The 20,508-nt window shown below is 60.0% G+C and overlaps 7 protein-coding genes across 7 annotated transcripts; all 7 read right to left on the bottom strand.

Annotated features, from left to right (window-relative positions):
- Nucleotides 1–555: 555 nt before the first annotated feature.
- On the bottom strand, nucleotides 556–1,407 carry LSCM1_06425 (uncharacterized protein; the record flags this gene model as incomplete). The annotated part of the gene is made up of 1 exon (XM_067323854.1): nucleotides 556–1,407. One exon carries the CDS (start codon nucleotides 1,405–1,407, stop codon nucleotides 556–558), a length of 852 nt encoding a protein of 283 aa, XP_067179168.1.
- Nucleotides 1,408–1,809: 402 nt separating this feature from the next.
- LSCM1_06424 (uncharacterized protein) lies at nucleotides 1,810–2,613 on the bottom strand (the record flags this gene model as incomplete). Its single annotated transcript, XM_067323853.1, has 1 exon — nucleotides 1,810–2,613. The coding sequence occupies one exon, from the start codon at nucleotides 2,611–2,613 to the stop codon at nucleotides 1,810–1,812; it is 804 nt and encodes a 267-aa protein (XP_067179167.1).
- A 694-nt stretch (nucleotides 2,614–3,307) lies between these two features.
- On the bottom strand, nucleotides 3,308–4,306 carry LSCM1_06423 (uncharacterized protein; the record flags this gene model as incomplete). Its single annotated transcript, XM_067323852.1, has 1 exon — nucleotides 3,308–4,306. One exon carries the CDS (start codon nucleotides 4,304–4,306, stop codon nucleotides 3,308–3,310), a length of 999 nt encoding a protein of 332 aa, XP_067179166.1.
- Nucleotides 4,307–5,392: 1,086 nt separating this feature from the next.
- Nucleotides 5,393–7,609, bottom strand: LSCM1_06422 (uncharacterized protein; the record flags this gene model as incomplete). The annotated part of the gene is made up of 1 exon (XM_067323851.1): nucleotides 5,393–7,609. The coding sequence occupies one exon, from the start codon at nucleotides 7,607–7,609 to the stop codon at nucleotides 5,393–5,395; it is 2,217 nt and encodes a 738-aa protein (XP_067179165.1).
- A 5,689-nt stretch (nucleotides 7,610–13,298) lies between these two features.
- LSCM1_06420 (uncharacterized protein) lies at nucleotides 13,299–14,360 on the bottom strand (the record flags this gene model as incomplete). Its single annotated transcript, XM_067323850.1, has 1 exon — nucleotides 13,299–14,360. One exon carries the CDS (start codon nucleotides 14,358–14,360, stop codon nucleotides 13,299–13,301), a length of 1,062 nt encoding a protein of 353 aa, XP_067179164.1.
- A 495-nt stretch (nucleotides 14,361–14,855) lies between these two features.
- LSCM1_06419 (uncharacterized protein) lies at nucleotides 14,856–16,973 on the bottom strand (the record flags this gene model as incomplete). The annotated part of the gene is made up of 1 exon (XM_067323849.1): nucleotides 14,856–16,973. The coding sequence occupies one exon, from the start codon at nucleotides 16,971–16,973 to the stop codon at nucleotides 14,856–14,858; it is 2,118 nt and encodes a 705-aa protein (XP_067179163.1).
- A 798-nt stretch (nucleotides 16,974–17,771) lies between these two features.
- On the bottom strand, nucleotides 17,772–19,898 carry LSCM1_06418 (uncharacterized protein; the record flags this gene model as incomplete). Its single annotated transcript, XM_067323848.1, has 1 exon — nucleotides 17,772–19,898. One exon carries the CDS (start codon nucleotides 19,896–19,898, stop codon nucleotides 17,772–17,774), a length of 2,127 nt encoding a protein of 708 aa, XP_067179162.1.
- Between the last annotated feature and the right edge of the window lie 610 nt (nucleotides 19,899–20,508).

Genomic DNA, 20,508 nt, shown 5'->3' with positions numbered 1-20,508 from the left:
TTACAGCAAGACACCATATGTGTCAATGCCTTTTGTCGCGTCGATCAGATAATGTGGAGAAGGGAGGCAGGCACGGCGGGAGTTCCACGCCGACGAGCTTGCTTCCTTTGTCGACCTGGGAAAAATGTGGAGTAGTCACGTTGAGGGGTGAAAATAATGAAAGCACGCAGGGGACAGAGCGAAGAAAAAGGAGAATGCCCTGGATACCTTTTCGCGGGGCACGATGAGACATGGCTCAGAACGCTCGGACCCCACGCAGTGTAGAGCATACGACAACAACCTTGCAGACTGTTGAGCTGCATTTCAGGTTTTCTGTTAAGAAGTAGGGTGGTCATTAGCAGCCCTTTCCTTTAACACTCCTGTAAAGCTTTTATGTGACGCAGGCACATATGCTGCTGCGAGTACTGGGCTTCATAGAGATGAGCACTTTTGAGTACGATGGAATGGTACACCATTGATGAGGAAAAAAAAACAAAGGAAAAAACGGTAAAGCTTGGCGGACAGGTATCCAAAAGCATGGAAAAGGACTCTTGCACATTTTCCCGCTCGACAGAATCATTGTCTCGACCCCTGACGGGTATCACTGAAGCCGTAGACGTCAGTGAAATGAATTCCAATTCGGTTGACGGTGTCTTCCACTCCCATTTCCTTGAAGAAAAAGTCTTTCATTTTGCCGTCTGGACCAACAAGGTAAATGGTGCTGCTATGATCGAACTGATAGGTGTCATCGATTTCTGGCACCGCCACACCGGCTGCCTCACGAGCGTCACGCTCCTCCTCGGATTCATCTACCGACGAGTAGTAGACCCTCCAAACACGTGCAGCTGCCTCGACTTCTGCCCGAGTGCCGCACAGTCCTCGAATGCGTGAATCGTATTTGCGTACAAACTGCTCGACGACCTCCGGCGTGTCGCGAATGAAATCGATACTAAGGAAGGCTGCCTGGAGCTTCTTTTCTTCGACGACCAGATCGGGGCTAGAGCCATACTTGGCGTCGCAGGCTTTCATAACCTTTGAGATGAATACCAGCGTGCTGGGACAAATCTCTGCACACTTTGAAAACCCAAAGTACAATAGCGTCCAATGGTTTTGGAAGAGTTCGTCGTTAGTTATGTACTTTCCGGTTCGGCTTTCCCGCAGTCGGAACGGACCTCCAAGCTGAGTTTTCGGTTTGAGGGACACGGACTGCATTGATTGAAAGTCCGGAGCGAGATCCAGCTTCTCCAGTCTACGATTTTCATACCAATTCATGATGATGACGGAAATAGGAAAGACCGAGGCACCACATACCAGCCCCCAAAACTCTGCCTTTGATCGTGGCCCATACTTCCATCGTTTGCGTGATGGGCCTTCTGTGGATATTGTACGAATCAATAAGCGGTGTTGCAACGTTCTAAAGGGGTGCATTATTGCACGCAGCAAAGCGCGGTTCATTCGCTTAGATTAAGAATGAAGCGGTAGAAAGGTTGAACAGAAACAATTTACGAGGAAGACCGGAAGCGGAGTGAGAGAACAGAGACCCTTAGTAGACACTATGCAGAGTATCAGCCGAAAATGACCAAGAGTGAACCCTCGTTTATCGCATGTAACAAAGAGGCACGACACTCTGGGGAGAGAGAAAGAGTTTGCATCGGCTTATTTTCTGCCTTTGGAGGATCTGCTTGAGCGGCAGAGGAACGCTTTGACCGGTTGCGCCGCCTCTCAAACACCGAGCGTTCGCCTATTCTTGGAGTTTAGATAAAGCACAAGTGCTGTAATTGTAGATGAGCAAAAAAAAACGGCAGCGATCACAGTAGGTCCCTCGGCAGGCTAGTCGTGGAGCGCAGTTTCTGGGGACACAAACATTACTTCGATATCACCTTTCACCACCCCTTCCTGAAGCACTACTGAGAGGATATGAGGAGGGGTTCCAGGCAGCATGAGAGATGAGCAGACCCATGGATGCTTAGTGTTGCCCTGCAGTGAGACCATGAGGCGGTGCTTCGGTACAGTATAAAGGGATCCAGGAACCGCGTTCGATACAACAAAGAGGTTTTCCAGCCCGACTCTGTCTAGGAAAATATCACGCATTTTCAGCTTCTTCGAGAGTCCCAGGCCAATCACCTTCAAAACACATTCCTTTAAGGACCAAATGAGCGCAAAAAGTGACGCCCACTGCTGGCGCGGTACCACTTCTATTTGCGCAAGCTCTTCCTTTGACAAGAAATATGAAGACAATGCTTCGTCTTGCGGGTAGACGGCGACTAGGTCAACTCCTAGAGGAGCTGATGAACAGGCGCAGCACACCCACTCGGCCACGTGTGTGACACTGTAGTTTCCATCTCCGTAAGATGCGGTGAGCGGCTTCCCGTACGCTGAGACAGGTAAGCGCACTTCTCTCTTGCGAAGCCGATACTTCCCTTGCGTGTCACGAGAGTTAATTAGTTCACAAAGGAGGAGGTGCCTGGCTAATAGGCGCGCTTTGTTTAGAGCGCCAGGATGCAGCTGGCTGGCGCACGCGGTTTCGATTGCGCACCGAACTGCGTCTTCTCCGTGCAAGTGGTTCAGGGCTTCGCGGAATTCGTCCGCTGTGGGTTGCCACGCGCCCGCGTTGGCGATGAGAAGATTTGCCATTTTTTTGCTGTGTGCGGGGGGGGGGGGGGGGGGCGTTGGGTGTGGGTTTTTTTTTGGCGGCGCGGGGGGGGTTCCCTGGCTCCTGCGCGAGCGCCAAGAGGGCCGGGCGCGGCGGGGCAGGCGCGCCCGGCAATTTTTTCGTAAGCCCGAAGAAAATTTCGAGGGGCTCGCCCTTCCAGAGGAGGCGCGGGCCCAGTGCGCCTTGGCGTTGGGGGGCCCCGGCGCCGGCGTGGTGCCCGCCATCGGCATGCGCCGGCGGGTAGCGGGCGCCTCTTTCGGCTCTGCGGGCCCTCCTCGGGGCGTGTGGGAGGCCCCCCTTTCCTCGCCCGCGCGCCAGGGCGTGGCGGGGGGCCCGGCCGGGGCGCCGCCCCGACCCGCCCACGCCGTGGGCACTAGAAAGCGTGGCCGCCAGAAGCGATCGGATGGCGGCGTGGGCATAAGGCCGCGCCGCTTGCACAGAGGGAAGGGCATTGCACCTTGGAGGCGCTGCTCGGTTGAGTGTGTGCGCCTCATCGAGTGGAGCGCACGAAGGTGAGGAGGTCAGGTTGAATCGCGCAGCGCGCTTCCTCGCAGTTTGCGAGGGTGGAGCCCCCATGGGCAATTAGGTGCGTTACAGCACAGCAGACATGACATCATCACAGAGGAGACCGAAGTACAATTGAGCATCGAGCGCTCATGGGCACCAAATGCGCTCTTAGTGCGGCTCTGCGTACTGCACAGCAGGGTTCTCGAGTGGGCGGCCAAGCTGATGGAGGCGCAGAGCCCACAAACGCCACAACAAAGCACAAAATTTGAGCGTGTCGAGATGGCGTGGCAGCTCGCAGATGAGATTGAACTCACGCTTTTGCACGACGTCGGTACAGGGCGCATCTTGCACCGTGTCGCCGCCGCCCCTCTCGGCCTCCACTGCCAATTTCTTTGGCTGCTTCACAGCGACCTCGTGAAGGCCTACAAACTGCAATACTGTGCTGAGCTGTACCGTGAACACCTGCAGGGCCGTCGGAGCCACAACGCCGCTGGGGATGCCTTGAATGAAGGGCGCAGCCGTTTCTTTCTGCTCCAGGGAGATGGAGGGGAGAAGGGATGCCACGTCTGTGAAGAGAACGCGCTCTTTGATGTCTTCAACATCACCCTCGACACCATTGCCGGTAGAGTTGTTCGAGCTCTCATTGGATGCCGCGGCCACGGCGGCCGCTGGCGCTACCTCTGGTTCACAGGAGCAGAAATACAGCCCACAGTTGGTCGCAAAAAGTGAGCCGAAGTGCCTCTTGCCGTAGCTGATAATGAAGCCTTGGCAGCTGACCATCACGATGCTCGACTCCTCCGCCGGGTTCAGCTCCAGCTGGCGGGAGAAGGCGTTGAGGAAGGCGGCCTGGCGCATCTGCGCTAGGTTGCTGGAGGCGTACTTCACCACATGCTTCCACGCACGCCCGAGCCAGCTGCCCTTCTCGTCACGAGAAGCACGGCTACTGCGCTGCTCTCGCATCACCGCACCATTTGCGTCCAACCGGTCCGCTGCCAGCATGAGTAGCGCCTCGAATATGCCGTCGATTGAATCGCTCGGGTACGGCGCCGTGTAGTACGTCAGCACAGCGGCACGGCGAAAGTCACGCGGGCCCTGCGGCGCATTCTTGGCTCCCGCGGAAGAAGCGGGCGCCAGCGGCGTCGGCCCGCCTGTGGAGGAGAGAGGCATAGCTCGGAAGATGAAGACGTCTACACGTATATGTGTGTATGCGCGTGCACATGTGCCGCATCTCGCGTCGGCGCTGGCAGGCAGGGGGTAGGCAAAAGCAGCAAGAAGAGACTCGCCACTCCACCCCGCACTTCCGCACAGAGGGGTGGGGGAGGGGCCCGAGACACCCGGGAAAGGCAGTGTGTGTTGGCAGGAGACAGAGCGAGAGAAGTGAAATGGAGGAGAAAAGCGGCGGCTTCGCCACGATAAGACCACCTCGTCTGCGTCATAGAGTGTGACCGCATCATAAACGCTGCCTCGCCCCTCACTGCGCTTTCTCTGCCCACACAACGAAGGGGGCCACCCAGCGCAGAGAGAAAGGGTCAGTCGTCATGGCACCTGCCCACTTTCGTGCTGCACAGCGGAGCTTTTGCATCATTCCTGTCCCTCCTCCTCCGCATCGATGTCTGCAATCGCCGTGTACGCCAGCACCATAGACCTTCACAAAAGCGTTGAGCGGCACGCAGGAAGGGGCATATACTCATAGCAACCGATGGCCTCGACACGGTGGGATGCAACAACCGCCAGGGACAACTACAACGCATGGAGCCGCGCCTCTTCCACCGTCACCCCGAACACTCACGAACGCGCGCGCGCGCACACACACAACCCCATTAAGGGAAAAGAAGGGGGAAGGGAAGGGAGAAGAGGGGGTGGGGGCGATCAATCGAGCGAAATCACAGCGACTGGTGCTGGCGCCTCGTTCGACAATGAACACGAAAGACATCAGAGGCGTGACTGAAACGAGCAGCTAATCAGCCAAATAAAAAAAGCACCTCAGCCCCATCTGCGAGCACCAACAGTGTGAGCCTACCCGCACAAGAGAGTCACAGAAGCGCTTGGGGGTCGGGAGAGGCGAAGGGCGGCACCTGGCGCAGTTGGGAGTGTGTCTGCCTGCGCGGCTACGGAGGAGGAGGAAGGTGTGTGTGTGTGAGGGGGGTTAGCGACGTACCCGTCAGCGTCGTTCGGCGTGAAGGCTGCGCCGAAGGGGAGGGAGCCTGCAAAGGGCATCGAAACACCCACATTCACGACGGCGCGTTCGTATCCTTAGTACTCGCCGACAGACTCCTTAGCCCGCGACATGGACTGGTACGTGATGAGCGGCCGCCCGCTGTCCTTCTGCTCCGACGCCATCTCCAGGAGCAGCATTAGCTGTTTCATTGGAACGTCATGCGACATGAGGCTCAAACAACTGCCCATGTCCTGCGGAGAGGCGAAGGCGAGGCCGAGCCCCTCGCACACCTTCGGAATCGCTGACACAGGAACGCTCGGCAGGTGCAGCTTCACCGAGAAGCACGCCCCCAGCTCCAGGCTGTCCATGATGTCGTACTGCGCCGTAGTGCCCACCACCAAGAGTTTCCTCCCCTCCGGTGGCCGGCGCTTGATCAGCACCAAAAGTGCCTGGAGCAGCGTGTTGCTGTAGCGTCCGCCGAGTTGTGAGAAGTCGATGAGGCGCTCAAGGTCGTCAAGGATCACACAGCTGGCTGGAGACTTGTACGCGTCCTCGAAGGCCTTACGCAGAATGTTCACTCGCTGCATCTCGCTGTAGCCGACCATGTCCTCAGCCGACACCACTTTGAGGTAGGGAAAGTCAGCGATTTCCGCCAGGTACGCGCTGACCGCGGACTTGCCGCTTCCAGGGGCGCCGTCGATGAGCACGGCGAGGGAGTCGATGCGCTTGCCAGCAGCGTTAAGCTGGTCGGTGTAGCGCTTGCAGCGCGACTTGACCACCTCCCACGAGTCCCCGTAGTCGATGATGCCGCCACGACGCAGGTTGGCGCACTCCTCCTTAGCCTGGCCGAACGCCGGCGTCACCTCCTCCACCGCCTTCATGAAGTCCTCGCGCGTGACAAGCACGTTTGTGTCGTCGACCATCTTGTCAGGGTGGTCCAGGTCGATGTGGCGGTTGAACGCGTTCGACGTCGCGTCGCGCACGACGCCCTCGATCTCGGCACCGGAGTAGTTCTTTGTCATCTTCCCTAGCTCCTCTAAGCTGATGTCGGTGGACATGATGTTGTTCTCCCGCATACCGCGCGTGTGGATGCGGAAGATTTCCACGCGGCCTGGCTCATCTGGCAAGCCGATCTCCACGTGAACCTCAAAGCGACCTGGGCGCAAGATCGCCTCATCGATCAGATCGATGCGGTTCGTCATGCCGATCAAGAGAACGTTGTTCAGTGAGTTCACACCGTCGATCTTCGACAGCAACTGGTTGACAACGTTGTCGTTTACTCCCGTCGAGTCCCGCACGGCGCCACGCTGCTTGCAGATGGCGTCGAACTCATCGAAGATGATGAGGTGCAGTCGCGATTGGTCGCCTTTCTCGGCCTGCTCCTTCTCCGCGTCTGCGAAGAGCTTTCGAATGTTTTCTTCGGTGCCGCCAACGAACTTGTTGAAGACCTCCGGACCGTTCACGATCTTGGGCTCGTGGCAGTTCAGGATCTCACCAATTTTACGGGCAATGAGTGTTTTACCCGTTCCAGGAGGGCCGAACAGCAGCACACCCTTGACGTGCTTCAGACCAAGCTTCTTGATGAAGGACGGCTTCAGCATGCGACTCGCGAATGCGCGACGGAAGACCTGACCAAACTCAGCCCGGAGGCCACCAATGCCAAGATTCTCCAGGTTGAAATTGCGCAGCAGCTGCGGCTGCTGTGCATCCATCTGCGCCTCTGACACGTTCATCAGGGCGATGCCGCTAGACTCACTGGCGGTAATGATTACCTGAGACACACCTGGGGTAAAGCAACCAATGTCCAGGCTCGCAGCAGACGCCTCATTCGATTCCACCAGCTCCGTCGCCACCACAGTGGCGCGCATTCGCTCGCCCGAGTCCATGACAATGGCCAGCTGCTGCGCGATGCGAAAGTATTGACCACGGAAAAGTTTCTCCATATGGGAAACGCAGGCTTGACAGTCCAGCGTTATCGACTGCCGCGCCGATATCGGCTCCACTTGAATCTTGAGGATGCGCATGTCCGGTACCCTCGACGGGAACGGCTCCAGTACCACCGTGCTGCGCGCCCCAGTCGAGACGCCAAGGAGGCGGCGCTGAATGCTGTTCATCGCCACCGCGCCACGCTCTACGACATCGCTAGGGCACACCGTAAAAGGGAAGCCCTGAACCAGCACCACGAAGGGGCTGCAGGCGGCTGCTGCCTGATGGCCCGCCACTTCGGCAAAGTCCCGCGTGTTCAGAAAGATGCAGTTTGTTCTCGTGTCATTATCCGTTGGGACGGAGCAGACGCTGAAGTAGCGGTTCATGGCTCGGCCACGGACCACACCAGAGAACGCGAAGATGCGCAAGAAACTATCTGTGTGAGCGGGTGCGTACGTTTCAGCAGCAGTTGCGGAGACAACAGAGACAAGTCGGGCGTGATGACTCTTGAAAGCGCGTGTGCGTCAGTGCGAGAGGAGGGGAGGGGGGGGTGCGTGTCATAAGAGCAGACGAAAAGTGGAGGGTCACAGCTGAAGAGGAGGAGAGGATAGGTGGGGGAGATGATGTGTGTGCTTCTGTGTTAGTGTGTCTGTGCGGGCCTGAGTCAGCGAGTTGCCTCAATCCTCAGCAGGTGCACGCGACAACAAGACATCGCATGGGTAGAATCACACATCGCCGTATGCGTGAGGAGCACAGCGGAGCACCTTACGAAGTACATCAAATGGAAAGCCTCCTTGACAAGAGGGAGGGGAGAAGAGATGTTCGTGATACGTTGCGCTCGGAAGGCTGCATGACTGCACCTCTACCACCCCAGGACAGGCGCTCGCCTCAACCCCTGTCCGGGCGCTACCCAAGAGCCGTTCCAAGAGCACCTGCTTTGGCCACCCCCTCGACATTATCTCCCTCACTTCCGCCTTTCAAAACTCCTGCGCCTTCTCCGCTCGGTGCCACCCACCCCTTCCTTTTAATATCCACGCGAGGTCCTCGCAAGGCCCCGCGCTGGCAACTCACACTCTGCTACTGCCACCAGTTCTCCTAACACACTCGCTACCTCCTACAAGACGGAATACGCACACTGCCTTTCACGCTCGCCTACTCCGCGCTCCTCCTCCGTTCATGCACCGCCACGCGTGACCCGCTATTTCATCCCTCCAAAGTTCCTCTGAGGCGATCCCAGTTCCGCGCGACGGCACCGTAACCAGCCACTTCTACTCACAGACGCCTCCACCCGTCAGCGCGCCACGGCACTCGCGGAGGCGACCGGCGACGCGCCTGCACGACGCGCAGTGCGAAGGAGAGCTCGGGGGCGGTGGGGGAGGAGGGAGGGGCGCCGCAGCGCACACACACGCTCCATGTGTGCTCGTACACCGCCGCCTCGCCCCTCTCTTTGCCATCCACGCGCGCACACACCGCGCCGCACAGCAGCAGCGACTGCCCGTCAGTGAGGAAGCAAAAGGCGTATGAGTTCATCAGCGAGGACGCTCAGACGAGTTGTTCGTCGCAGACCTGAGTTCATCATGCAGTCGCGCCACGCACTCGTCGGCTCACACACACATACACACACACACACAACACGCACACACCCATCGGCTCTGGTATTAGGTTCGAAGGCAACAATGATGTCACGCACCGCAGTGCGAATGCGGTGTCCGTGGAGAGATGCCACACTCGTCATTTGGGGTGGTGCGTGTGTATGTATGAGAGAGAGGGGGGGGGGACGGAAGCGCACACACGCACACGGGTCAGCCAACTCGATGAATGGATTCGGTTACTCAAAGTGTGTCATGTCACCACACCGGCGACGCGCGTCGGCGCTCGACAAGAGATTCCCTGCTTTGGTGTGTCATCACACACATGTGCGTGGCAGCGTACGTACACACGCACGCACACGGCTTCGCCCCACATAGCATGCACAGCGCTTCATTGCTTGGTAGACAGGGTTATCCACTCGGCGCCACGGGAGGGCTCGGACTCATTACATCAGAAACTCACTTGTGTAGTAATCCTGCAGCGGCATGCGAAGGCGCAGAGAAGGCGAGGGAGGGAGGGGGGCAGGCTGGACGCCAGCACGGAAGGACAGGCAGCAGCGGTGACACACCGCTAGTGGGGCTTGCGGCAGCGCTGTTACGCGTTCGCTCAGACATGCAAAGGCACACACACACACACACAGGCACGGTCATTAGGATGTATCACTGCAGCCTCGTGCACACCGCGCCTCCTCAGAGAGCAGCAGTGGGACTCTGCGGAGGACAAGTTCATCCGAGTGTTGAATCATGTGCCGCCAACAGAGAAGTCCAGGGCGAGCACCGGCACTCGCGGAGGCGACCGGCGACGCGCCTGCACGACGCGCAGTGCGAAGGAGAGCTCGGGGGCGGTGGGGGAGGAGGGAGGGGCGCCGCAGCGCACACACACGCTCCATGTGTGCTCGTACACCGCCGCCTCGCCCCTCTCTTTGCCATCCACGCGCGCACACACCGCGCCGCACAGCAGCAGCGACTGCCCGTCAGTGAGGAAGCAAAAGGCGTATGAGTTCATCAGCGAGGACGCTCAGACGAGTTGTTCGTCGCAGACCTGAGTTCATCATGCAGTCGCGCCACGCACTCGTCGGCTCACACACACATACACACACACACACAACACGCACACACCCATCGGCCCTGGTATTAGGTTCGAAGGCAACAATGATGTCACGCACCGCAGTGCGAATGCGGTGTCCGTGGAGAGATGCCACACTCGTCATTTGGGGTGGTGCGTGTGTATGTATGAGAGAGAGGGGGGGGGGACGGAAGCGCACACACGCACACGGGTCAGCCAACTCGATGAATGGATTCGGTTACTCAAAGTGTGTCATGTCACCACACCGGCGACGCGCGTCGGCGCTCGACAAGAGATTCCCTGCTTTGGTGTGTCATCACACACATGTGCGTGGCAGCGTACGTACACACGCACGCACACGGCTTCGCCCCACATAGCATGCACAGCGCTTCATTGCTTGGTAGACAGGGTTATCCACTCGGCGCCACGGGAGGGCTCGGACTCATTACATCAGAAACTCACTTGTGTAGTAATCCTGCAGCGGCATGCGAAGGCGCAGAGAAGGCGAGGGAGGGAGGGGGGCAGGCTGGACGCCAGCACGGAAGGACAGGCAGCAGCGGTGACACACCGCTAGTGGGGCTTGCGGCAGCGCTGTTACGCGTTCGCTCAGACATGCAAAGGCACACACACACACACACAGGCACGGTCATTAGGATGTATCACTGCAGCCTCGTGCACACCGCGCCTCCTCAGAGAGCAGCAGTGGGACTCTGCGGAGGACAAGTTCATCCGAGTGTTGAATCATGTGCCGCCAACAGAGAAGTCCAGGGCGAGCACCGGCACTCGCGGAGGCGACCGGCGACGCGCCTGCACGACGCGCAGTGCGAAGGAGAGCTCGGGGGCGGTGGGGAGGAGGGAGGGGCGCCGCAGCGCACACACACGCTCCATGTGTGCTCGTACACCGCCGCCTCGCCCCTCTCTTTGCCATCCACGCGCGCACACACCGCGCCGCACAGCAGCAGCGACTGCCCGTCAGTGAGGAAGCAAAAGGCGTATGAGTTCATCAGCGAGGACGCTCAGACGAGTTGTTCGTCGCAGACCTGAGTTCATCATGCAGTCGCGCCACGCACTCGTCGGCTCACACACACATACACACACACACACAACACGCACACACCCATCGGCCCTGGTATTAGGTTCGAAGGCAACAATGATGTCACGCACCGCAGTGCGAATGCGGTGTCCGTGGAGAGATGCCACACTCGTCATTTGGGGTGGTGCGTGTGTATGTATGAGAGAGAGGGGGGGGGGACGGAAGCGCACACACGCACACGGGTCAGCCAACTCGATGAATGGATTCGGTTACTCAAAGTGTGTCATGTCACCACACCGGCGACGCGCGTCGGCGCTCGACAAGAGATTCCCTGCTTTGGTGTGTCATCACACACATGTGCGTGGCAGCGTACGTACACACGCACGCACACGGCTTCGCCCCACATAGCATGCACAGCGCTTCATTGCTTGGTAGACAGGGTTATCCACTCGGCGCCACGGGAGGGCTCGGACTCATTACATCAGAAACTCACTTGTGTAGTAATCCTGCAGCGGCATGCGAAGGCGCAGAGAAGGCGAGGGAGGGAGGGGGGGCAGGCTGGACGCCAGCACGGAAGGACAGGCAGCAGCGGTGACACACCGCTAGTGGGGCTTGCGGCAGCGCTGTTACGCGTTCGCTCAGACATGCAAAGGCACACACACACACACACAGGCACGGTCATTAGGATGTATCACTGCAGCCTCGTGCACACCGCGCCTCCTCAGAGAGCAGCAGTGGGACTCTGCGGAGGACAAGTTCATCCGAGTGTTGAATCATGTGCCGCCAACAGAGAAGTCCAGGGCGAGCACCGGCACTCGCGGAGGCGACCGGCGACGCGCCTGCACGACGCGCAGTGCGAAGGAGAGCTCGGGGGCGGTGGGGAGGAGGGAGGGGCGCCGCAGCGCACACACACGCTCCATGTGTGCTCGTACACCGCCGCCTCGCCCCTCTCTTTGCCATCCACGCGCGCACACACCGCGCCGCACAGCAGCAGCGACTGCCCGTCAGTGAGGAAGCAAAAGGCGTATGAGTTCATCAGCGAGGACGCTCAGACGAGTTGTTCGTCGCAGACCTGAGTTCATCATGCAGTCGCGCCACGCACTCGTCGGCTCACACACACATACACACACACACACAACACGCACACACCCATCGGCCCTGGTATTAGGTTCGAAGGCAACAATGATGTCACGCACCGCAGTGCGAATGCGGTGTCCGTGGAGAGATGCCACACTCGTCATTTGGGGTGGTGCGTGTGTATGTATGAGAGAGAGGGGGGGGGGACGGAAGCGCACACACGCACACGGGTCAGCCAACTCGATGAATGGATTCGGTTACTCAAAGTGTGTCATGTCACCACACCGGCGACGCGCGTCGGCGCTCGACAAGAGATTCCCTGCTTTGGTGTGTCATCACACACATGTGCGTGGCAGCGTACGTACACACGCACGCACACGGCTTCGCCCCACATAGCATGCACAGCGCTTCATTGCTTGGTAGACAGGGTTATCCACTCGGCGCCACGGGAGGGCTCGGACTCATTACATCAGAAACTCACTTGTGTAGTAATCCTGCAGCGGCATGCGAAGGCGCAGAGAAGGCGAGGGAGGGAGGGGAGGGGCGCAGCGTTGCTCTGTACGAGAAGGTGAGGAGGCGCCAGCGAAGCTGGACGGGAGTGCCGAAGGGGGTAAACCGGCCTCTCCTGTGGTCCTGCCTATTCAGATGTGAGAAGGTGTGGGGCAAAAGGGAGACGAAGGGGATTGAGGGGAGGTGCAAAAGGGAGGGGTTTGATACGTGGAGGAGGTCGGGCTCAACGGAGGAAGTGGTACAGATGGCCGTACACGAGGGGTCCGAAGTGGGCTATCCGTATCAGGGATTGGAGCAACGGTAGCATCTCGAGGACACACCTTCAGCAGACGGTCTTCACAACGGATGTGCCACAGGGTGGAAGGTCGGGTCGGGGTCGGGAAGGCGGAGAGAGGATCGCGCCTGCAGCTGACGGCCGCGATGGTGTCGGTTATAAGTGGACGGTGCGCCTCTGCGTACCGCAAGATGGGGTTCCGTTCTGTTGTTTCTGCACTCTGTATATATGCGAGGGAGAAGAGGTAAGAGGAGCAGGTGGTGACACTGGTGGGAAGGGGGCGAGGGGGTGGGGGTGGTGGTAAAAACTCACACGCGCAAAAATAAATAAATAAGGGAAGCGAGAGGTCGGGGCGGTGTGCGCGTTGGGGAAAAAGGGGGAAGGTGAGGGCCGTAACACCTAGGGGTAGTGGAGTGTGCGCGACCACGGACACAACGGCTTCTCGCAAATGCGCTGGCACGCGGGCACACCTTCGCAGAATTGTAGTCCAAGTGGGGAGGGAGGAGGTCTTTGGTGACAATCGTTGTCAGCCCTCCCCCGTGCTACGGAGCTGCTTTTTTTTCTGCTCCTCCAGTGTCGCCACTTTCGCCTTTGCCTCCTCGAGCTGCTTTTCAAACCCCTTCGCCTCCTTCAGCTGTGTCAGCGCCGTGGGCTTGTCTCCGCCGCGTAAAGCGGCGAAGGAGTGCTGCTTGCGTGTCGCGATCACGCTCTCCAGTTCAGCTATCATCGCCTGCTGCGCTTCTATCTGCACTCGAAGCGGTGTCTCGTGTTCGTTAAGCAGCTGCTTGACTTGCGCCTCGATCTGCTTTGCCTTTTGCAGCTCTTGCAGCGCCGCTACCTTGTCCTTGTGCTCACGCAGGCACACAAGGGACTGCCGCCGATGCTCGGCCATTTCTTGCTGAAGGGCATCGATCCTGCTCTGGAAGTCGCGCTCAATCTCCTCGTCGAGGTCATCAAGGCCCTGCATCAACTCCTCATCTGCGTAGTCGGAGCTGTGCACGGAGATGCTCGCCATCGCCTCATCGTCATTGCCGTCCCCAAGGCTCCATCCGGTGCCTTTGGCAACCTTGAGTGCTACTGTCAACGCCGCGTCACCGTCAAACATGCTGGCCGGGTCGGCACCGGCCTCATCGAGATCCTGGTCGACATCGGGGTTGCCCAGCGCGAGGGCTTGAAAGGCCGCCAGCTGCGCGTTGATTTGCGCCGCGGTCAGCATTGCCTCCGCCTGAGCGTGCCGGAGACGTTCTTCATCGCTGTCGCTGCCGCCACCGCCTCTCTGCGAACTGTGGTTGACATCATTGACACCATTCTCCTCGCAATCATCTTGCCTCTGCTGAACCGCCAGCGCCGCATGCAGGGCTTCTCTTCTTCGCTTCCGCTCCGCGGCGTTCGCCTCACGGGCGGCGGCGTTCGCCTCACGCTTCGCCTGCCACTGCTCTTTCAGCGTTGGCTGGCGGTGCCGCACATGCTCTGTAGAGGTCAGTGGCTTCTGCGTCTCCCGCTCCTCGAGTTGCTGACGCCGTTGCTGTGGCCTGAGTCGGGCCGGCCGCTGTGTCCGCGGGCTTGGCTTTGGCGCGCTTTGGCCCATTTCAGTCCGCGTCACAAACGATGGCGCCGCTCCCCGGTGAATGTATGCGTGATGAAGGGTTGGGGGAGGGCTGGCTCACGTCACGTGAGAGGGCAGCGATGGTGATGCGGAGGGGGGAGGGGAAGTCTGCTGAAGGATAATGATGTTGTATAGATGTGCGTGCAGGTGTGCGTGTGTGTGTGTAAGTTCCCGTTTCGAGTAGTGCTACACGCAGAGAGAGAGTCAGGGGGGCTTAGAGGCGAGGAGACAGTGCAGGAGGGGAGAAGGGAAGGCGAAATGCAGTCGGCAGAAGGGACTCGTCACACCGCTCTCGTTCCCATCACGTTTACCTCTCTGGGCTCTCACGCTTACAAGGGCCTCTGCCGAAGGGTAGTGGAAGCATGTGCGCGTGTGTATGAGATGAGGGAGGAACGGAAGGCGATAGCAAGCATAACTCTTGACGCTTGACCCTCTAGAGGCCCTCGTGATTCAGAAAGGTACATTGGCGAGCTCGCTTCAGGATGTGCGCCCTGGCGCAGACGCGAGCCAACGACTCAAAACCGCGTCGAGACGGGATGGTGCTGCCGCCAGCGTTACACTACCCTCTGCCACTTCCATCAGGGCCCTGTACTTCATTGCCGAGTCACGAGTCGGAAGGAGGCGTGCGAAGTTGACCGCGCGCCGGTGCTCCTCCTCGGTAGTCAGACACGCATTCAGAGCTTCGTGGTCGCTCAATCCATCGAGAAAGGGGTCGTTGTAACACTTCCGTTCACCCTTTGCAGTGCCCCGACCGCCAACCGCGGAGGAAGCCGCTTTGGGCGGTGGCGGCATCAGGCCCACAAGCGTCAGCGCGTCGGCGATGAAGTTGGCTTTGATGCGCTGGTCGAGGAGTGAGTAGTGCGTGCTGAGAGAGGGCATAATGTTTACCTCGAGTAGCACCGGCTGCAACGTGCTGGCGCTTGCCGCTACCACTGCCGAATTGTCCGGAGAGTTGACCTCGCTCTTGTCCAATGTGAGGAGCACATCGACGCCGAAGGTCTCAAAGAAAGGCGATATACCGTTCGCGGCCCCACACAACGACGCAGCAGGCAAAGACGGGGGTGACGGCGCCACATTGCTGCCAGGGCTCTGTAGCCGCCGCGCCAACGACGCGCGCATCGCGGCTCGGACTTCGGGGGTGACCGAGAGAAAGACAAGCCGCAGCAGCTCATGAATGCGCTGTAACGTACCAGGCCAGTCATAGCCCATCGATGCAACATAGGCAGCCAGACTACTCAGCGGCCACTTCAAGTCCTGTACACTGGCTGCCGCACCGGCCTCGGCCACGCCTTCGTCTCTTTCCGCCGGCGGCACCGGCAAGGCCCCTTTGCTCAGAGTAAAGTTTGTCAGATGCGCTCTCAAGTCGGACACGTCGGCGAGCGCTGTAACCGCCGCCGCCGATGCTGTTGCAGTTGTGCGCGTGTAGGGCGCGGATGCGATGCGCACAAGCCCTTCCCGGTAGAGGTAGAGCCGCACAGGATCATAGGAAGTGACAACGACGTACAGCCGCAGGTCGAACTTGCGGCCGTCCAGCAAAAAGGGGTTCGCCATGTATCGCTGCACAATGAAGGTGCTCCTCGCCGTCTCCGTGGCGGGGGCGGGGACCACGGCGGAAGAAGTGCGGATGGACTCCTCAGCGGAGATACTGCCAAGGCCTCCGACCGCCGCCGCCAACGACGCGACCGCCGCCTCGCTCCCACCGCTTATGAGGAAGATACCGTTACCACCTGCCTGGTTCGTCGGCTTCACGATGAAGAGAGGCGGGGTTGCCGCGGAGACGGACGGCTGCCGGAGCGCGCGCACGCACGCCTCCGCTTCCTGCGGAAGAAGCCAGCTTTCAGGAGTCAGGGATGCCCACGTCGCCGCGCGCGTCGTGCGCGCATCGCTCGGGGCCGCCGAAGGCTCGCTGCCCGCTTGCCAACGCTCTCCAGCGCGTCTCAGCAGCGCGCAGAGCTTATCTTTTCGGCCGAGCGCGTGCGTCGCGGGAAAATGGTTCACCTTCCGGTAACCTCGCGGCTGACCTGCCAGCAGCTGATCCACCATGCTCGGCAGCAAGCGCTTCACCCAGAGGAGCGAATGGGTCTTGTGGAGAAGCGCCGCACGGCCCGAGACGCGGGTGAAGCCCGCCGCACGAAGGGTAGCGAGCAGCGCCGTGAAGGGCGTGCAGCTCTCGTCCATGACGTAGCTTAACCTGCTGTAGGGACCCGTAGGGGAGCGGGTAACGACCCGATGCTGTGACTTCGAATCGTTCTGCCAGGCGGCCGCCGGGTCGCCTCCATGACTTCCGCCGAGAACATCGTCCAGGATACGGGAAGGAAGCCTCTCTGGTCGAACCAGGACATCGGCATGCATCATCGCGCTGCCCTTTTCCGCTCCCTTGCGGCTGGAGTGACGTTCATCGCCGGCCGCCGGCCTGTCGTACGGCACGAATGCGAGAGAGGGGCGGCGCTGCTCGTACGGAGAGTCGATGAGGTAAACGTCCGTTGAGGTGAGGCCAGCGTTCTCGTCCACTGATGCAGCAGCGGAGGGGTCTAGCACGACACTCGGCGACGTGAGAAACGGCTCCAGCACACATCGTGCGCGCCGAACAGCCATCGCGACGTCGCCGCCACTGCATTTGAGGTGAGAAGGAGGTGCGACGAAGCTCCCTGTCACTTCCAGATCGACTCCCCCAGCAGACATATATCTATGTAAGGGCGTACGGCGTGACGGGAGAGGATCTACACGTAGAGGTGACCGAGAGGGAGTGGGTGCCCGCGAGGCGGAGGGAAAGCCGAGCGAGGTGGGCTGGGGTGCATAAGATACAATCGGTGAGTAGCTTTTGTCAAGCAAACAAGCATGCATGCCGAGTCGGTTGCCCACTGCCACACAGCGAGGCAACAGTTGCCTGGATGTCGGACTTGGCTGTGCCTCTTTCCCACGCTCTCGCTGTCTCCCTTTCGACGGCGAAAACCGGGTGCACCATCACAGGATACCCTCCCACTCAGTGCGCGAATAAGGAGTGTGTTTCGAACCTGATGGTGCTCTTCTCCTCTCACCGCGTCGACCTAAAGAAGGTGCAAAGGGGGGAGGGAGGGAGGTGGCAGAGGCTAGTGGTCATGAGGGTGAGACGACAACACGAAAAGGGAGCGAAGGCAGCTCTTTCCTGCCCCCCCCCCTTTTGTTCCATATGGATGTACGCCTCGCTCTTCACACCACGCGGCACCCCCCCTCTGCTCCCTTCCCGTCCTCCTCCTCTTCGCATCATTGCTTACTTAGGGGATAATCTTTACCTGAGTCGCCTCAAAGTCGCGGGGACGACATGACGGAAACACTGCCGAGGCACATGCACGACGATGGGCAGCACAGCAGCGTGCTGAGGCTCGTCTCTTGCCCTCTCTCTTTATCTGTTACTCAAGCGTCGTAGTCATCGCCGCTGCTGTCTTCGGCGTTCGACAGGGGCGCGTGGTGATAGTCATCGAAGAGCGCCAGCCCCTCCTCGAGTGCCTCACGCCAATCATCCCTCTCCATTACGTAGGCGTCGCAGTAGCGGTCCATCTTATACCGCAGTGCCGCTTGCGCCTTCGTGTTCATACCGCGCAGCATCGGTGCGGTGGCATACGTGCTCAGCACATGGGCCCCGACATCCACGCTCTGCACAGCATTGCGCAGCGAGGCGATACCATCGCCGTCGCCGCCCCCCTTCCCTCTACGCAGAGTCTTCACCGCAGCAGAGGGGTCGGCAAAGAGGAGCTCCATCGGGAAGGTGCCGGAGATCGGGTAGCTGACCTCCGTCAAGAGCGGCAGATAGGTGGACGTGCGAAGAGGTAGGCCATAGCGCAGCATGGCCTCACGCGCCGGGTACACCGTCGCCGGTAGGCGTCCAGCGCCGCGCAGGCTGACTGCGTGGCCAAGTACTTGACCAGAAGCGTGGGCAGGCGGATAGGTCGACATGCTGTGCGTCAGCGAAAAGAATCTGGCCTGCAGCCGCGTCTTCTCAGAGGTGGCGTCTGCCTCGGCGCTGTCTTTCGCACGAGTGACGCGTTCGTCGAGAGGCGGCACACCCGGCAGGAGTGGGTTTGCTTGCAAAAATTCCCACAGCTCCGACGCGGCTGAAACGGGCTGTGGTAGCGCACCCATTGCAACCGCCACCCGCAGCGACGGCGCTGGTCGCACCACGCGGCACCACTCGTCCATGTAGCACAGCGGGCCGCCCGACGAGGCTCCACTGGCACGGCTACCGTCTCGGAGCCCGTAAAGAGCAGTGTCCACGACAGCCGCTAGCAGCTGCGCCGTCGCCCGGTCATCTCGCAGCCACTTCGGCGATTCGGTGGGCGACGCGGCGGCTGCGGCGCCTTCGAAAAAGATGTCCCACTCCGACATGGGCACCGGGATGTACACGACTGATGGGTGACGTGAGAGGTGCAGGGTGGCGAGCAGTTGGTTCAGTGCAGCTTCGTCCATGCGGCGCTCGCGGAACGCGATATCAGCGCGGTAGGCCACATCTGTTATGACCTGCGGCATGCGTGCAAAGGTACAGAGGTTAACGATCGGCGTCTTGGGGCCCGCTTCCTCCCACAGCTGCTCGAGCACGTTCGCAGCGGCCCCTCCGAAGAGGCCGTCGCCGTCGGTGAAGCACTGCACACCTTGCAGCTGATCAGCTGCCTCCAGCTGGTGACGCAGCGCGTCGCTGAAGTCCATCACCTCGCCTGACCTGCCTCTATCGCGAAGGTAAGCCAGGCCGTAGCCGAAGCTGTGCAGCGCCGGTAGATCACCGGCTGCGTCCGTGTGCTGGAGTGGCTTAACAGAGGTGACGCTGTTCGGTGCGAGACCGGTGGTAATGTACTGCCACCACGGAACCGTGGTGTTGTGCTCATCGAAGAGCCTTCGCCTTAAGCGGGCTGGACAGTGCGCTTGAGGGCGGCTTGCCGCGGCGCCGCGCCTTCGGCCATCGTTCTTTTCAGCATTCTCTTCAAGCTCTTCCTCGGGCAGATGCGCAGCCGCGTACTCGTCCTCGCCGTTCTGTACCGCCTCCGCATCCCAAGTGTCCTCATTGTCGCTGCTGCTGCTGCTGCTACCGTCGTGGCTGAGGCCATGTTGCTCAACGACGCGACGCCGGACGGCGCTGGCCACACGGGCGAGCCAACGGCTCTCTTCCTCAGCGGCACTGTCCTGGAGTGCTCTGCATGACGACGATGATGAGGCCCCTCCGCCCAGCGCGGGTGCCGGCGAGGCTGTGGAGGGCTTGCACGCAGGGTCACGGCCTTCGTCGATTTCGGCGTCCTCTTTGTATTTGCGAGCCCACGCGCCGATGTCGTCAAAAACGCTCGCGTAGGGGGCGTCGAGCAGCAAAAGACGTGGCACTCGGACACGCCCGTTGGTCGTGCCGCCGCCGCCGCCCAGAACGTCCCCGCTGCAGCACTCAGAATACAGGGTACTGTGGCAGGCGTCATAATATGAGGTGCCGTTTGCCCACTGCGCGGCCACGAGAGCGCTGTAGTTGCCAAAGGCCAAAGTAATCAACTCCCGCTCTCCAAGCATTCTTTCAGCAGTCGTGGGCAGCGCTGAGCCCGTCTGCGTGCGTGTCTGTGTGTGTATGTTTGTGTGTGCCGGCAGGTATGGCGCGCGTGGAAACGGCCGGCGAGGTCTACTGCGCGGCCAAGCCGGAAGCAGAAAAAAGAGGGTTGCCAGAAAGAGACGTGGCCATTGTACTGGAGGAGGGGGGCGCGTTGCAGGAGGGGCAGCGCAATCAGAGGAGGGGGAAGAGAATGAGAGGACGGAAGGGGAGCCGGTCAGCGTTCTGCGCGCGCACGTGTCTCCTTCTATCGCTGTGGTTCGGATAGCACCGAGTTCAATGCGCCAGGCGTAAGCGCGCCTCATCGCTCGCCGCTCTATGAGTGTTACGCCGATCTGCACTCCCTTGAGAGCGACAGAGAGAGGGAGATGGTAGGATTGGATAGATAGGGTCCTCGCCGCAGCCGCTTTGGTGCGCGCGCCTCAGCCACGCGCTGCCGCCTCTACCCGTCCGTCCGGCCATTGGAGGCGTTTTCATTCCAGCGAAGATAACGATGTTAAAAATGGGAACGGCATCGCCCATTTTCTACACACTGTGCCTTCTCCTCTTCCGCCATACACATCTCTGCATAGAGCC

Source organism: Leishmania martiniquensis, chromosome 20 (genome assembly GCF_017916325.1).
Source record: "Leishmania martiniquensis isolate LSCM1 chromosome 20, whole genome shotgun sequence".
Taxonomy (NCBI): domain Eukaryota; phylum Euglenozoa; class Kinetoplastea; order Trypanosomatida; family Trypanosomatidae; genus Leishmania; species Leishmania martiniquensis.
This window is presented reverse-complemented; position numbering and strand designations above follow the sequence as displayed.